Genomic DNA, 17520 nt, shown 5'->3' on the forward strand with positions numbered 1-17520 from the left:
ATTGAATGTAGTTAAAATAACACTTTTCTTTCTTTCTTTCTTTATTTATATAAAATGTATTTATTTACACTGAGTGAAAACAACTCTGATGGTAGTTTAATTTAACACTAGTCAACACTGGAGACTTGATTTAGATGAATGAACATAATCCAGGTTTCATCATCAGATCTGAAAGTTAACAAGTATGTCTAGTGTACAGACTTTAGTTTAGCAGGAATGGAATAATTCACCTCTGAATGCAAATCTCAACTCGCCCTACAACAAGCAGCCGTTCAGCAAATAGGGAAAGTTTCTTTAAAACGAGACTTCATGCTTATCAATGTTGAAGTGTACTGTCGAACTAAACATTAAACAAAGAGAATTATAGGAAAGTACCTTAAGGCTAACAAACAATGCAAAATACCATAGACAGGCTAACAAATAACATCAATGGAATGGTGTTCTAACCCCTAGTGTGATAGATGGATAGATATATAGATAAAAAGAGCTAATATTACTGCATCTTAAAATCATTAGTGAAACTCTTCTTCGTGTGTGTCTGTATGTCTGAATAACACTGCCCCCTGGTGGCCAAGACATGCACACAGGAAAGAGCCCAATACAGGGCTGGAAGGAATTTCAAGGGATTGCATTTAGATTCATTTCAACAGGGAAATATAATTTGAGATATGAATGTTTTGAGTTACGAACGTGGTCACCGAATAAAAGAAACTCGTAAGTCAGAGTGCCAGTGAAGTTTGAGGGGGGAAATTGCAGTGGGTACTGGCACAACAATGTAATGAATGCACGTTATGACAGCCCTGCAAATCCTTTGTGGGGATTAAAATACGATTAGAAACAGCTCTGTGTGATGCGGGGCAGTTCTACGGCATCCAGCAGTTTTGATGACATCACTGCATGCACTCTTTTCGGTTTTCTCTGCTGCTGAGGAGGTTTGCCTTCCTATATACTCATTATTTCTGCACCTTATTTTGTATAATTGTGCCCTCCGTGTCCTGCTATATTATACAGTATAGTGTACCAGGCATTGAATGTGAAAATTAGGAGTCACTGGAGAATCAGTGCTAATTATCTGCTTGAAGGCATTATACAGTCGCTATCTATTAACACTGTTTTAAAGTGTTTTTCAGCATATGCCGTTTTAGTTACAAGGACACATTGCAATGATAATCAAGTCATGATGGACTGTACATTCTTTCTAGACCTGAAAGTACAGATGATTTCATCCACATGGCTGCTTTATTTGATGTTTTTATGACCCTTGAAATAGTGTACTTGGTCACCTTTGAGGATGAGCGACCACAATCAAGTGGCTGTTTTTCCTACACAATATATTTGAATGGCTGGTGGTCAAATCGCCTCCCACTGTAAACAAGTTAAATGTTATTGCATTTGCAGCTTTTATATTCTATAATTAGGGCTGTGGCCGCTAAAGTCTATTTTAAAAATACGGTACTTTCTTGGAGAGCGACCTCCAACATTACAAGTGAGAGCAAACCTTCTCCATCCCTGCTCGTGCAGCAGATTACACTAATTCCCTTCATGCAAATGCCATAAAAAGTAAGGGGGCAGTAAGGGAAGAAAATGGTGGAGATAGTTTTGGAGGTAAAATGAAAATAAGGAAAAAAATGTTGTTGCTGGCACCACAGTGTTGTAGTGGTTAGCATGTCTGCATCACAGTTGGGAGCTTCCGGGGTCCAATCTCATTTCAGGCCTTCTCGTGTGGAGTTTGCATGTTAGCCACTTCTAATGTGTGGCTGTCTGAGTATGGGTAGGAAATGTAAAAAAACATAACTCTATTTTGAAGTCCTACTTGACAACAAATGCGCAACCTTTTTTTGCCCCATTTTCAAGCAGCCAACCTCCCACAATCTTTTTTTTTTTTTTCTTTTCTACCAGTCCAGGGTGTACCCCGCCTCACACCCAAAGTCAGATTTACTCCAGTTTCCCTTGACCTTGATGATAAGCGGTATGGAACATGTTCAGAATCTTGTGGATGAGATGGATCAAAATTGTGTTTACCTTCTTTGGTGTGTCTTCCGGCTGTGCAGGGGAAGTGACAGGCGGTCTTTTCTCTGCTGACGTTCAAGTCGCCGCTTTAATCCCTCCAACGGGTGCCAAATGAAATGAATTCAGAATTTCAGTCACAGTGTAAACTGAGCATCTTATATTGTCTTTTGCGGCAAATGGAAGAGCAGCTTTAGTTTGTTTCCGAGTCCTTTCTGGAGGTTGGATCTCAAAAGCCAGGAAAGAGGCCTGGGCAAGATGTTTGCTTTCATGTCTCTGATGACAAGATGGCGCAGTAGCAAAAGCTTGATCAGATTCCAAATTATTCACTATTACTAATGCTGCATTTGCCACTCAGTATCCATGAATGAGTTAGTGATTGCACTGACTCTCCTGATGTAAGCACTGCAATGATTCATCTCTTACACTGTGGAAAGAAGATAAATGGCCACTGTGTTGCTTTCCTCACATTGCATCATAGGCCACTGAATTTTAAATTGGCAGTCAAACAAAACGAGAAAGAAAGTATTGTTAACTTGGTGACATTGTAATTAATTTCTGGGGTTTTATCGATTTGATATAAAACAGACTTGATGATGAATGTCTGTAAGTTTGTTTGTCGCGTCTGCATTTATCAGCCACTTTATAGGTTCACCTGCACAATCCAGTGATGACATTTGCAACATATTTACAAAGAAAAGTAGGCTTATATATGATACACTAACAGTATGATGCAAATGAAACTATATTGTTAAATTGTTGTCCTGCTAGCAGAATAGTTCACCTTTCCATTTCCATTCCATTTTCCCATGCAGCTCAATCCCCCAGTGTACTATACAATCTCTCAATCCATCAACTCCCTAAAAGCACATTAGCCCCCAAATTGATTCACATTGATGCATTTCTTTCCAATCCACACTGAAGCAATTCCACTGTTTTCTTAGGCTTGTGCATTAAAGGAGTCATGCCACACGCGCACACACACACACGCACGCACCGTTCATGAAATCAGCAGAGAGATGCTGCACATTGGTCACAACAAGAGGCAAATGATTATTGGTGCAAACCCTGAATGCATTTAACCACCCTTATTAAAAGGTATTTATATGACTGAGCACGGTTTGAATGCCTATCAAATTAAATTAAATGCTGCCCTTGATGCAACATTAAACTGTAGACGGTGCAGCCACAATAAATGAAGTAAAGCATCCATTGACAACAAAGGCGGAGAGCTCCTGATGCAACAGAGCCCCCTGTTGACTGTACTTGGACACTGTCCACTATCATTATTTCCCAACATTCATTGAGGGGGGGAGAGGGCGGGAGGAATCAAAATCTCTATATATACTGTACTTGAATATTCATGTGTATTAAATGGGATCTTAATTCTATCTTCTGTCACTGGAAGAGCCTTTTAATTACTCTGCACAAGATGCATTGTTTGTAGTAAATAAGAGACAATTTTTGGATTAATTTAGTGAAATGTGTTCATTTTAAGATGAACACCTACACTAGTGATGTAGTGGTACATGCTGCTGCCTTTCATGCAGAGAGGCTCAGGTTCAATTCCTGGCCAGTGTCCCAATACCAAAGGAACAAACCCGGACTTTAGAAAAATAAAAAACTCAGAGTGAATGCTCCTTTCATAGAAAAACGGGACATGGATACAGTCGTAAAATTGTGTTATAACCTGCAAGGACATTCTAAAAAACTCGCCATTGCAGAACAGAAGAAGAAAAAAAAGAAGGAAAAAAACCCACAACACATGCCTTAAGGACACCAGGCATTTCAGTTTCTAGCAAATATGTGCACCTGCATTTTCTTACTTGTTGGCACTGGGAATGGTAACAAAACCCCCAAATTTGTATTTTGTGTGCATGTCATTGTGGCTACAAAAAACAAAAAAAACAGTAACATGAACATTTCTTCAAAGTGTTTTTTTATTTATTTAGAAAGCAATAAGTGCAAAAATGTTGTTGAAATAAGAGCTCACTTGGCCACAACATGCTGCACATTTTACTCTTTGATTGAATTTGATGTCACTGAGAAACAATGATGCTATCACAAGTAATTAAGAGGTTGAGAAGACATAATTTTTCTTTTTCTTGTAGATTATTATGAGTCCAATTGGCTCAATATCGACAAGCAAATATATATATCCTAAAACTGTGGGAGAGTTTGTTGCGTTGTGCTGCCCTCTACTGGCGTTTATTGGTCATAGCAGACTGCACAGTTCTCGATTGCACAATGAAGTCTACAAAGTACAGCTCAGAAGTTGCTGTCACAGTGGGTGTGTTCTTTGTTACTGGTCACTTTGTGGTTGTTTTTCAGGGATAAATATGAGGCTTAATGGGTGCAATTTATCAAGCGGTAAACTCCTTCAACACACACATGCGCATTGCACAGACAAATCCCAGCACAAGGTGATTTTGTTATTATTACAGTTATTCCAGCCTGGGACCTCTAGTTACAGCCTTGTTCCCAAAGAGTGAAGGACACCGGGACTGAAATAGAGAGGGGAGGGGGGACACGGAGTGGGACTCACCAGGATAGAACCAAGGTCGGCATATAGGAGCGGGACATGCCCCGAGGAGTGGTGTAATGGAATGGGGCATAAAAACAGAGACGGAGGGAGCCAAGTGATCTTACCTCATGAGAGAGGAGGAGAAAATTCAACTAAGTCGGAAAGAAGTTACATGTAGGGAGAAGTAGTTCTCAGGTTGGACGCGGAGAGCATTAACAGCAGATGGAGAAGACGATATAAGGATAATTTTTGGGGTGGAAAGACACAGACATGGAGAAAGAGGAGCAGCGTGAGAATAGTTTACAAGCCATAGCCATCATTTTGCTGTGCTGTGGGCTAGTCAAGATGTTGCACCTACTAGGAGTCATTTCTGTGGAAGGTGAGTCGACGTAGATCACTTTTAGTCTTATCAAGACCATAAAGTTGAGTAGTACTTTCTCAGTGCTGATATTCGGTTATGTCTTCTTACTATGGAATATGCAGAAATAGAAGATTATGAAATTTTATTCATGTTCCCTGTTTTCTTATGTTATGTACTTTACATGTTCTCATCTCTACTGTATATACATATGGAGATCAGATTGTGTCTTGACAGGGATAATAAAGATCAGTTATCATGTGGGAGCCCCCCCCAAAATGATACTTTTCCATTTTACATTTAAAAGATGATTTGAGTCTTTCAATGAAATGATTCAAAACTCTCAACATTGACCTTAAAGAGTTATATTTAAAAAGATCAAATCAACATTTTGGGGGCACCCGGGAAAATAAATAACGGAATGTAAGGGTGTTCGACAGGCTTATTAATGAACCTGCTGTACAGATGAAATTGTCTCTGGAGCGGAAAGTGCAAAATGAACTTTGTCTTCTCGTGACCCTCAAGTGAAGCAGAACAGGGAGATTCTTTAACCACTCGCCGTTGTAGTCTGCTGAGCAATGTGACTCCATAGACTTCACACCGGCGAGGGAACCAGTCTAAGTTGTCATTGATAGTTAGATAGATGGATGCAAATCACGCTTTAGTGCAAAGGACCACCACTGCACGCTGTGTGTGTTTTCGTCAGCCAGTGGTGGTTTGTCCTCTCTCGCCTCCCCTGCAGCGATGAGTGTAATGAGTCGTTAATAGTGGGGCGCCAATAAGAGGAGGAGCCATTCAACTGACCTCAACCTCTGTGCACTTGCATCGCTCATTCTGCTATCTCATGTCTTTCAAGCTGTTTCTTAACACTAACGTTCACTGGCAAACTAAACATGAAACGCAATGTATTTCAAATAATTACTTCGACTTGGACGGTAATTCGTAAAATGGTGAATAATGCTTGTGTTATCTGCTTCCTTTTGCTTGTGTGTCACCAGACAAGGCTGATGACGACCTGGAGATGACCATGGTGTGCCATCGACCGGAGGGCCTCGATCAGCTAGAGGCTCAGACCAACTTCAGTAAACGAGAACTGCAAGTGCTGTACAGGGGGTTCAAGAATGTACGTTGTATCAGTCATTTTTGGTCAATTCATTAGGTACACCGGTACTCGACTGAGATCCAGTAAATGAGCTGCTTTGAATATTGTGTTTTTACAAAGATTGCAATGTGTCACAGTCCAAATGATATGGATTTTTTGAGGCAAGTGCTGATTATAATATTTGGCAGAAGAAAATTCTCATAACGATTAATCAGATGAATATTTAAAAATATATGCATTTATGAATACAATACCTTATTTTTTTTAATCCCCTTTTTAAGACCTAATATTGGTCAGGCCCTGAATTATTTATTTTGTCATAATTGTGTCAATAACATCAGGGGCAAGATATTAGGAACACCTTTCAATATGAAACTCCAACCACAAAAATAAACTTTGTAAAATCAAACCTTTTTGCCCTCATTAAATTGTAAAGGTGTGCCTAATTTTGTGACCAGTGGTGACGACGTTATAAAAACATATTGCACAAGAGCAAAATCCCTCTAATAGTTAACTATTCCTCAGAAATAAAAGTTTAATCCCATCAGTTTATTAAACATATCTTTGCAGCCCGAGGCTACGATGTAGGATAAAACACGCATGAGTGTGCATTTCTCTTCATGCGTAAAGCCTTGAAATTGCATTTCTGCATAATAATTTTATTGCATTGTAGTATGCCTAATGTATTTTGATTTTGTTGTCTCTTTGCAAAATGCATGTGAATTGTACTATATTGTTTCAGTAAACAATCTGATTTTAACTACATAATTAAAAAGCAGCCACAGCCTCTTGTCATTTATTTCTACAAGCCAATATTTGGTTACCTCCCATTATTTGCCGTACTGTACTCAAGTGTATTCAGTCATGTTTTCCTAATTTTGTCATATTGTTTTGGCTTATTTTTTCCAGGAGTGTCCAAGTGGGATTGTCAATGAGGAAACCTTCAAGCAAATCTACTCCCAATTTTTCCCGCATGGAGGTCGATCTTTGTCGTTTGCCATCATTGTTGTTTGACCAGCATTTTTTTGCTTAGTGACGAGCGTCTTCTTGTATTTTTGTGCTCACTCCTGCAGATGCCAGCACCTACGCGCACTACCTGTTCAACTCCTTTGACACGGGACAATCGGGCACCATAAAGTTTGAGGTAAACGTCGGCGCTTCTTTTGTGTGACTTCCAGCTTGTGTGTTGATTGTTTCTCCTCCATCAGGACTTTGTAACGGCTTTGTCCATCCTGCTGAGGGGCTCCATTACAGAGAAGCTCCAGTGGACGTTTAACCTCTACGACATCAACCGAGATGGATACATCAACAAAGAGGTGTGCGCTTTACATCACAATTACACAGGATGATCACATCATCAGTAGCCAGGGGTGTGGTGGGCATCGGCACATTTCAGACAAAAAATAATCACACTGTTCAATTAATACCTATGGCGGGTCTCAATACTGAGCATTATTACCTATTTGAATCCCACCATTTTTATTTGGGGTGTCAAAATGAGTGCGTTAATTTTGAGTTAATTTAAAGTTCCTTTAACGCCACAAAAATTTTTAACGCCTGATTAATGACCACCCCTTACTTAGAAAGCTTGTACTGGGGGAATTCTAGTTGCAACGCAGCAGATACGCCCACGTCAGAACTTTGCAGTAATAAATTTAATAATAATGCATATATTTGTGGAGACTGGGTTGTATTTTACAATTTTAAAACCGTGCAAAATTGAGTTACTTAATATGGAAAGAAAAATTAACTGAGCTGTCACCAATGTCTTCCAAATGCAATTATGCCCTCTAGTGGCAGAAAAATGACCAACACAAATCTATATTACACTCGGATTTTACAGTCCAGTACATCTTTTTAATTCTAACTAAATTTTATGAATTATTATGAAATTACTGTATCAATGACTTACAGATGCATCCATATTTCTAAAAAAATCCCCACTTTTGTTAACAAGAGTATGAAAACTTAGACAAAAATATTTTATTGTACATTTAGAACAGATATAAAATTTGTGACTAATCATGAGTTAACAATTAATTATGATAAAAAAATGTAATCGCTTGACACCCCTAATTTTTATAAAGCTCTTGTAATTAAAGATTGTGAACATATACGTACCTAAGCCAGCCTAAAAGTGTTCAATTTGAGTCAACATCATTTGGCGTGTTAACTGAAAAGTCTTTTTCTGTCTTTTCCAGGAGATGACAGACATCGTCAGAGCCATTTATGACATGATGGGCAAGTACACTTATCCCGCCTTGAAAACGGATGCGCACAAGCAGCATGTGGATGCATTCTTTCAGGTAACAAAAACATGTGGTTATTGTTGAGGTCTGACCTCAGCCATTTGTTTTGCATTGTCAAAGTACCTTTAGGTTACCACCATGAGTTTGCAAACTGCATTTATGTGCTTTCTTGACACACAATAGATAAGTCACCCGGCAGCATGTGCGTGTGCTCTTCTCCACAGAAAATGGACAAAAACAGAGACGGCGTGGTCACCATTGATGAATTCATCTATTCTTGTCAAGAGGTACTCTACATTTGATTTCTTTTCTCAGCAGCCTGAGAATCCTGCTAACTTGGTTAAAGAGGGTTGTTGTTGTTGTTTGTATGCACTCAGCGCAGGTGTGAGTAACACAATCACATAGCTCAATTCCATTTGGCTGCTTTGTTGTCAGTATGTGCCTCGCTCGCTGTTACGGAGGGGCCCTTTTGCATCTTATTAGAACACCTGTGCCATTCCTCTTATAACAATGCACATTCCGATCCTTGCCAGATGTACATTCACAAGTCATAACAATAGGCACAGCTAGTATAGAAACTATTGTGAGCTAATAAGAGAGATGTACACAATATGAGCATGGTCAGTTTTGATTGATCATGCCAGATCGTGACCTTAACTCATTTGCTCCCAAGAACGTATGAATACATTCTATTTTAAATGTTCTAAGTGTCCCAAAGACGCATTTATACGTTTTTTAAATGTTTTTTTTTTTTTTTTTTAAATGATAGAGCATACTCAACTGCAAAGAACGGTTAAAAAAATGGTAGTTATTACACAAACGGCCAGCAGGTGGAAGCAGAGCAAAAGAGATCAACCAGGGGCCATGTTGAAAAAAAGCTCATTACTCACATTTCTAAATAGATTTGTGAATGATGATGAAATTTAAGCTATTTAAAGCTATATTCTAATGCCAATTGCTGCAAAACGGAAACAGATAGAAATATACTTTTTCTTCTAATAAAAGAAGAGACTCTAATCTTTCTTTTGGTAGGTGTCCATGTTTTTATAGCAATAGAACACAATATTCTGTGGGCCTTGCAAAATCAGTCAAAATCCAGTAAAACAGCAGGGAGTGAAAGGGGCTGCTTCAGTGAAAATGGCTGGGAGTGACTGAGTTAAGAAAACACATTGCGCATTTTGTTCCACAATTTAAAGCATTTCGTAGGTGTCTTAACAAGACGTCTGAACCATGCATTGTTTAAAATATGGCAAAGATTAAAAACAAAACAAGAAAACAAAGCACAGTACATTTTAGACGCCATTTTCTTTTTCTCAAGTGGGCTAACTTAGAACTTTTAGATTCCAGCACAATCGAAACACACCAAACGGGTGTTCCTCAAGGCTCTGTTCTTGGCTTTCTCCTCCAGTTGCACTGTCAGGTGGATGACACCCAGCTCTAAATCTCCTCCTTGAAAACATCAAAAACGTCACTCTTAACTTTCTCAATTTTAAGGCAATAAAACTTAACAGAGGAATAACACACTTTTTTGGGGTTTAAAAATCCTAACAGTACATTGGTTACATTCCATTGCCAACACAATTGTCTCTCCATCTCCTCAGTTTATGTGACTAGTTGATCATTTGGAGCACATAGTACTAATATTTACAAAATATCAAATTCCTCAGTCCATCCCTCAAACCCAACAGCGGCACCATCATCGACACCCAGATCAGATCCCATCTGGATTATTGGAACACTCCTTGCTGGTCTACCACGCATATTGTTGCATAAATGTCAACTGTCCCAGAATGTGCCTGCCGGAATCATTACTTGAACTCTCTCGATCAGATATATCAACGCCTGCACTGGCTATCGGTCAAACAGACAACCACTTTATAATATTGATTCGCTCCACAATGTTAAATCACATCGAAAAACTCTTCTTCTTTTTTTTTTCGATCTGCACACTCCATCTGACATTGACATATTTGATTAGGTTGTTTTTTTGGTCCAATTTATTCATGTGTTGTAAGGTCACGTAAAAGTACAAACTAGAACCACACTTCTAGAGACAACATTATTGCTAAGTTCTTGTATGCATCACATTTTGCACTGTGCAGGGGTACCTAAAAAAAAAAATTATGTCACGCCATGTGGCAATGTATCCAATTCTGCCCAGCTATTATGATAGTTTGTAACTATAAATGTTGCCACATTTTCTACTACCATTTCCAGTACATCTCTGCAAAGAAAGATTGTAGCTTGTTTTAATTGCGTTTTGCACACTGCCCCCTAGTGGTCATCCTAAAATGACTTGCCAGATGAACTATTCTCATCCCTTCTTCCCTTTCACAGGATGAAAACATCATGAGGTCTCTTCAACTCTTTGAAAATGTCATCTAGAGATAAAGTGGAAGAAGACCATGGTCTAATGGAGTGAACCGAGGCAAAGAAAACAGCAAACTTTAAGAAAATAAATAAAAATAAAAAAGTGATTTGCCACTGTCACTGAAATATACTGTGTTTTACTGAAACACCAACTGGAAAAGGTCCTGCAGACTTTGGCCTGCTTTGTTTGTTTCCGTCACATTGTTAAGTGTAAATACTCATGCTTCTCACTTTTGGTTGAAAACACAAGTGGACCCTCATTAAGCAGGACCCAAGTGGCTGATAATAACTGTGCTCTTTGTGAATCTCTGTCAGTCCAAAAAAAAGAGCAATATTCTAATGCATGCAGGGAAGAGAATCTATTTAAGAGGGCAGTCATACCCTGAGGGTGTCACAGTTCACCCCATTTTTCGAGACAGCATCTTGTGACCAAGTGTGTTCCCACTGGTGTCCGTTAGTCTCAACGTTGTAACAATATTGAAATCGATGTTCTATTTGTAGGGGAACATTGCTGCTTATCTGTGTCTTTTTGTCTCATTCAGCTTAGTCGGAATTATAATACTTGCATTTACGCTTTGGCCTGTTATAGCGAGAGGACATTAACTTTGTGGGTTTAACTGACACACAGTCAGAGAATGACTCAACATGCATGTGTGTCCTAATGTGATTTTTTTTTTTTTTTGTTTGCTTGAAAAATAAAACATTTGTGGGAGCATGTATTTTCACGTTATGTGCAGCTAAGCGGATATGGAGGAATCTTCGATTGCAATTTCCAACATTGTTGACCAAAACTTTCACTGTGAGGGTACGGCAACTAAATGAGAAGATGACTGATTTGTTATTTAAGAAGCCATTTTGTTTAAGAGCCATTGTTTCGAGGGATAGATTTAACCTGTGCTCTCTGCGACTACACGTGAGTTCTCAGTTGGATTTAATAGGAAATCATACAAAAGTTTAGAACTGGACTTTTCCAGCAACAACACAATATTTCAGCACAATGCTATACTTTATACATAATGTGGAAGAGGGCTTGTTATTTTGATATCATTTTTACCATAATAAAAACTATGCTTTAAGCACCCAGCCCACCACCCCAAATGACTTCGTTTTCTACTTCACTGCACCACTTTTCATACAAATCCTATTAAATTCTCATGAGAACAGGCTTCAGTGAGGCAGCTCATACAGACATGTGGACAGGAATACAGACTGACGGACAACATCAAAAATGGTCAAAATGAACTTGTGTGCATTGAATTGTTGTAAAAAAATGAATATATTTATCAATAAACTTTATAAGAAACTATTGCAACGTCACTGGTTGTCTTGTTGTGTCCTAAAACCCAATGACGCGTAAAACCCGGAAGAAGATGGTCACAAAAACATTTGCATTTATAGTTATATCCACACAATTAAAGTACAAAAAAAGAACACTGTACATCCTTTTATGGCCCACAAACAAAACATATTAACGTCCTTATGAGGACAAATAAACACTGAACATGCATCACCTTTATTACCCAACATACAGCCTCTTCTTGGCTCAATTTCTTTAATTGTATTTATTGTGTAACATTATGGGTGCACTGAATGCCATATATACAAGTGATTGTGTCAGTGCACTGTAAATAAATGGGATAAATCCTTATATAAATTTGCTCTAGTGAGGCTTTAAGTGCCGTATAATTAAAAACATTTATGTGAATGATATTTTTGTTTGGTTTAGCAGCCCCACACTCAATTTTAGTGCACGTGCTGTTAACCTTTTTTTTGTTAATATATATAATTTTGCCAATTGGCTCATTTATCCTTTAAATTTATGAGAGTTAAAGAGATATACCTCACTTCACACATAGGCCTGTTCTGTTGGCTGGTTCCTTAATCTCCCTATAAACAGGATATATAGGCTACAAGCAGATTGGAAGACAATGACTATATGTGAAAGACTTTTTGAACATTTTTGTCCCTTTCGGTTCTTTTTATTTTTCGAGGGATATGAAAAAGTGTCAGAGGTGAAAAATGAAGTCCCATTTGCTTCGTGATTGACGTCACACCCCCCCCAAAAATGTACAAGGTCCAATTTCACCGCTCAAATGTCCTCTACCCTCTCACCACTTTGTCTTGCAATTTCCCATTCATCAAAGTTGACTCGCAGTTTTACTGTCCTCACATGACCCCCCTCGACCCCCAAAAAGGGGGATATCGTCATCCTATTGGGAGTAACAGATGACGCCCATCGATTTTGTCGCCCGGTGTCACGTCTCTATTCCCTGTCCTCGGCCCAGGGCTGCAGGTTCTGCAAGGCGTAGAGGGAGGAGTTGTGCGCACACAGCGGGTCGGACACGGCGGATTCGCCCAGGGACTTGTGCAGGGCGGACTGCTGCAGCTGCAGGATGAGCCGATTGGCCTGCTGGCGCTCCGCCTCCCGCTCCTCTGCCGTCTGCCTCCTGACGCGAGCGCAAATCAAATATTAATAAGTGCGATCATAATGACTGAGGCGGGTGGAAAAGTTTCACAACATTTAAAAGACAACGAGATAAATTAGTGTGAGTGTTTAGAGTACTACCACAGGTTAAAATATTATCTATCTATCTATCTATCTATCTATCTATCTATCTATCTATCTATCTATCTATCTATCTATCTATCTATCTATCTATCTATCAATTTGATACAAACTTTTAAACATAAACTGCAGCTTTTGTCCTGTACATCAAATTATATGTTCAAATCAATTACGTCACGTTATTGTTACATGTTATTGTTAAATAAATAAATACTTAACTAAGTAAATAAATGTATAGGCTCAGTCATATTTACGTATATCATTCAATATGTAATGAGATTGTTTTCTTTCACTTGAAGCACATTTAAGAGCTATACGTCAGGTTCTATTTCGTCCCAACTGTCGATTTATGCATGAAAAATGAGCAGTATAAAAAAAGTAGGCTGTTTTTTTTCTGTTTGTATATATATATATATATATATATATATATATATATATATATATATATATATGTATTATTTTTATTTGCTGTATAACGTTTACGAGAAAATTTTAGTTTAGTTAGTTTTAGTTTAGAGACTTTGTCTTTTTTTTTCTTTTTTTAACAGACTTGAGTTTAATATAAAGTATCCAAACTGCATCTTTTTGTTCCGTGTCAAGAGGTCAAAAAACCCGGAAATTGGTCAGCGGTGATTGCACGTGACCATTAGTTTTTTATTTAAGATGCGGCTTTAAAGAAAGAAAGAAAGAAAAAAGTTATCAACACACCTCCACTTGGTTCTGCGGTTTTGGAACCAGGTTTTGACCTGGGCGTCGGTCATTTTGAGGCTTTTGGCCAGGGCTGCCCTCTCGGCGCTGGCCAGGTACTTCTGTCGGTGGAAACGTTTCTCCAACTCGCAGATTTGCACTCTTGAAAAGGACGTGCGGGGCTTTTTCCTTTTGGGGGGCGTCCGGTTCTGGTACGGGTGGCCTATCCTCCGCGTCACCGAGAATGGAACCAGAGCCGCTGAATGAGTACAGAAAGTCACGGTGAGTACGTAGCACCCACAATTTAGCATATACTGTACAATACAATTTATGTCCTAACGTCATGTTACCTACACATTACCACCCACTAAACAACTACCGAATAACCATTATTATTATTATTTTAATTGTCTTTCTAAAATTGCTTTATACATTTCCCATGGCCCTCTTTCTTAAAGGCCTATATATTGTTTTTTTTTCTCTTTCTCTCTCTTTTTTAAAGGAAATTAGCAAACAATGTAATTGTTCTGTACACTATTCACATGGCAACCATATTGAATCTTGATTATTGCATCTTGATATTGTGTTTGAATTTATTGTTCCTGCACAAAAAAGACAACATTCCCAAATTAGGGATTTAATGCATGCCCACACATTTTTTAACATATGAAATAATGTGTTAATTTATTTATTTGTTTCATTTTTAAAAAAAGTATCTCTGGTGCATGTCTGAGTTTCTCATTTTGATTTCCATATATATAAAAAAATCCAATGCAAAGTGCCGATTTAAAGCGTATTAAATGTGCAACTCTTATTAAGAAATTATAGTTAAAGTGTATTTTTTTGTTGTTGTTTTTTTACATGTATAGACCTGGATGAGTCACGTTTGAAAAAAAGACATTCATTTAATTGGAGAAGGCCCTCATTTATGATGCGTGTGTTATCAATCCAGCAGACATCAGAAAATATGCTTTAAATAAATATATGAAGAAATGTGTAGCCTATAATAATTGTATGCACATTAGCCTATCTATATACGTGTAGGCTGCAAGTGTAAGCACTGGCCTACCGGATATTCGTTCTTTAGCGAACCGGTTCCCTATCCAGGGGAAACACAGCCCTCCAAAGCCGGGCACGGCGCTCTGAACCGGGGCTTGCGGTCCCGGCGCCGCCACCGGTCTGTGGGCCGGCACTCGAATCACTCCTCGGCTTCCCGCACTCCTGCTTTCCCCGTACGAGCCCGGCGCCTCCATCAGAGGCATGACGCCGGACAGGGAGATGGACAGAGCCGTGTAGGAAGGCGCGCTGCTCCCGGTCGGGCTGGCTAAGGTGTAGTAACCGTCCCCGCCGCTCACATCGCGATGTCTTCCGGGCCCGTTGTCAGACTCCGTACCGGCTCCCAGGATCTGATCGATGCCGAAGCTGATGGGCTCGTGCTGGGTCGCTTTAGGAGGAGGGCTCGGTGCTGGGTCCATGTCGGCGGTTCGTGTTACGAGTGGATTTTTTTCTCTCCCCTGGAGGACTTACAACTGGGTCAAACTGGTGCTAAAGTGGGAGAAGTCTCCATGTCTGTCCGGCGCATCCAAGCGTCTTGGGTTAAACAGGCCTGTTTGGAGCGACCGAGCCGTCTTGTGGTGGCGTTTGTTAAACTTTGATGGGCGTTTGTGGTGCTCCATCCTTCCTCATCCTCCTCCCCCAAAACGCTGCGTCTAGCAGCTCCATCCTCCTCCTCCTCTCCTCTTCCTCACCTTTCATTGGCTGGCAGCGGGATGACTGATTGAATGTTAATGTGGCTAGGACGTCAATTTAGCACGATGAGCGAAATATATCCCAACCGCCATTCAAGCAAATGTAAGCAAAGTCTAGTGTGTCTAAAGTCAATTTTAGGTATCGTGATCACTGGAAGCCGCAAAATGCAGTTGTTATTATGACGTAAAAAAGTGCATTTAATGGCGTACAGCCTTTTTTTTAATTTTTTGTTTAAAGTAACTTGTTTGATTGTAAGAATTTCGATGCAAATGATAAAAAATAATGTAACATGCAGATATTTAATACATTTCACCGTCATTTCAAGTTATCCGAAACAAAGTGTTGAAAATGCTGCCTTCGAAATTATGCAAAACAACAGATAAGCTTTGTAGCCTATATACATCTTTTTCCAGTGTCAGTAAAAACTGGACATATTTGTAGTTGTTTTATTACATTACATTTCCCTGCAGTGCAGCATTTTCCTTGCGCAAATTAATAATAATAATAACAAAATCTTATAGTGACAAAAGTTTATTTTAGTTAACGTCGATGACGCAATTGTCATTATAGAATATGTTAATGACTTGATATGTGGTTGATTGTGCCCAGAATCCGTTGAAAGGCATTCATTTAAAAAGCAAGCTCTCGCCAGCATGCCCATTGAGTTTGGCAGAGCGCTCGTTATATGCTCGCCTTGTGCCACATTCAATGAGCTGACTAGGCACGGCCATGGGCTACTTCAGATAAAGTGCTGGCGCGCCTCTGGAAGCTGCTTGAGCCCTCACATCCAATGGAACCTGCGCCCAAATTGGCCCAATAATCACATTTTCACCAACTTGTCTCCAGGACAGACTAATGCGCTCGCCCCTCGGCTGCGGCAGGGGCCTTTTTAAGAGATCGCATTACTTCACTCTAACAAAGCACAAGGTTCAATTATTGACAAGGTGGGTTTATTTGGTGCCTGTTGTAAAGAGTTGGCCACTAATGCGTTTTTACTTGCTGGGGTTGAATACCGCAATGTAGGCTCACTTGCTGGCCACAATTTAAAGATATAGGCCTAACACACTTCTCAACGTTGCATATTTAACAACGCAAAATTGTTCAGAGAAGTGTTCATTATTGTTTTGTTTGTTTTTGCAGCGGTGTATGCACATATAGCCTATTATTGCCAGACTTTGCTATAGTATTACACATGACAAGAATATGACTTTAAATGTCTGCTTTTATGTGCATTATTATTATTATTATTATTATTATTATTATTATTATTATTAATAATATTTTTTAATAGCCTAACTATACAGGTGTTAACATTTATGCTGCAAGCAATCCACATGCGGGCATTACTATATGTATCTTTTTATCTTTATAAAGGTATTTTTTATTATTATTGTGTGCATGTGGTGCTAATAAACTGGTGTTTTCTAGTTTGCTGCAGGATCTTAACTGTAATATATTTTTGACATGCCAAAAGAGCTCCTGTATGTCTATTATAGGCTACAAGTTATTATTTTAGAATGCCTATAATGTGCAATATTCGTGGATATTATAGAATAGAAAATTTGCATTCAGCGAAAAAACGAATAAATAAAGAAGCATCTTCTTTACGGTAATATTTATCCAGTCTGGTGAAGCAAATAAGAGGTGCATGGGACGAGGCCTGCCTGGGGTGTTTGTTTGGCAATATGGACAGACTGACTCGAGTGAGTGCGTGTTGGCCGCCTCTCGCCGCCATATGTGAGCTCACCAGTGGCTTTTGATGGGGAGAATTGGTCTGTTAAAAGCTGTCATCAGTTTGTTTTTATGTTTCTCGCGAACATTTAACACAAACAATCCCATCCTTAATAGTGACACAACCGCGTGACTAAAACAAATGAAGTCGATTTTAATCCAAAGCATTTGCACATT

At 39.1% G+C, this 17520-nt stretch overlaps 3 protein-coding genes across 4 annotated transcripts in view; 2 read left to right on the forward strand and 1 right to left on the reverse strand.

Moving 5' to 3' along the window:
• Positions 1-11927, forward strand: part of kcnip1a (Kv channel interacting protein 1 a) — a 27504-nt gene extending 15577 nt beyond the window's left edge. The window contains exons 1-8 of one of the 2 annotated variants that reach the window (XM_077578876.1): positions 4565-4910; positions 5888-6012; positions 6901-6970; positions 7065-7135; positions 7200-7307; positions 8193-8297; positions 8465-8527; positions 10578-11927. In XM_077578876.1, the coding sequence (XP_077435002.1) occupies positions 4802-4910; positions 5888-6012; positions 6901-6970; positions 7065-7135; positions 7200-7307; positions 8193-8297; positions 8465-8527; positions 10578-10625 (699 nt within the window). In that variant the 5' untranslated portion in view covers positions 4565-4801 and the 3' untranslated portion in view covers positions 10626-11927. Of the gene's footprint in view, positions 1-4564; positions 4911-5887; positions 6013-6900; positions 6971-7064; positions 7136-7199; positions 7308-8192; positions 8298-8464; positions 8528-10577 lie in introns of those variants that run through there. The other variant, XM_077578878.1, reaches the window with a different exon arrangement.
• Positions 11525-15541, reverse strand: tlx3a (T cell leukemia homeobox 3a). Its single transcript, XM_077578875.1, has 3 exons — positions 14933-15541; positions 13885-14122; positions 11525-13057 (listed from the first exon to the last, which is right to left on the reverse strand). The coding sequence occupies exons 1-3, from the start codon at positions 15336-15338 to the stop codon at positions 12874-12876; spliced, it is 828 nt and encodes a 275-aa protein (XP_077435001.1). The 5' UTR covers positions 15339-15541; the 3' UTR covers positions 11525-12873.
• dock2 (dedicator of cytokinesis 2) overlaps positions 13796-17520 on the forward strand; it is a 139391-nt gene continuing 135666 nt past the window's right edge. Inside the window, exon 1 of the mRNA XM_077578871.1 lies at positions 13796-14145. The gene's annotated coding sequence lies outside the window, so the exon portion shown is untranslated. The remainder of the gene's footprint in view (positions 14146-17520) is intronic.

The sequence above is a fragment of the Vanacampus margaritifer genome, chromosome 10 (assembly GCF_051991255.1).
Source record: "Vanacampus margaritifer isolate UIUO_Vmar chromosome 10, RoL_Vmar_1.0, whole genome shotgun sequence".
Lineage (NCBI taxonomy): Eukaryota > Metazoa > Chordata > Actinopteri > Syngnathiformes > Syngnathidae > Vanacampus > Vanacampus margaritifer.

What these genes read in the sequence shown, in the direction of transcription:
- tlx3a (XM_077578875.1), bottom strand. Translation starts at nt 15,338, where the DNA reads ATGGACCCAGCACCGAGCCCTCCTCCTAAAGCGACCCAGCACGAGCCC. An exon ending in CGCTAAAGAACGAATATCCG is followed by an intron (nt 14,123 to 14,932) that starts GTAGGCCAGTGC and finishes GTACTCATTCAG; the next exon opens with CGGCTCTGGTTCCATTCTCG. An exon ending in AACCGCAGAACCAAGTGGAG is followed by an intron (nt 13,058 to 13,884) that starts GTGTGTTGATAA and finishes CGCTCGCGTCAG; the next exon opens with GAGGCAGACGGCAGAGGAGC.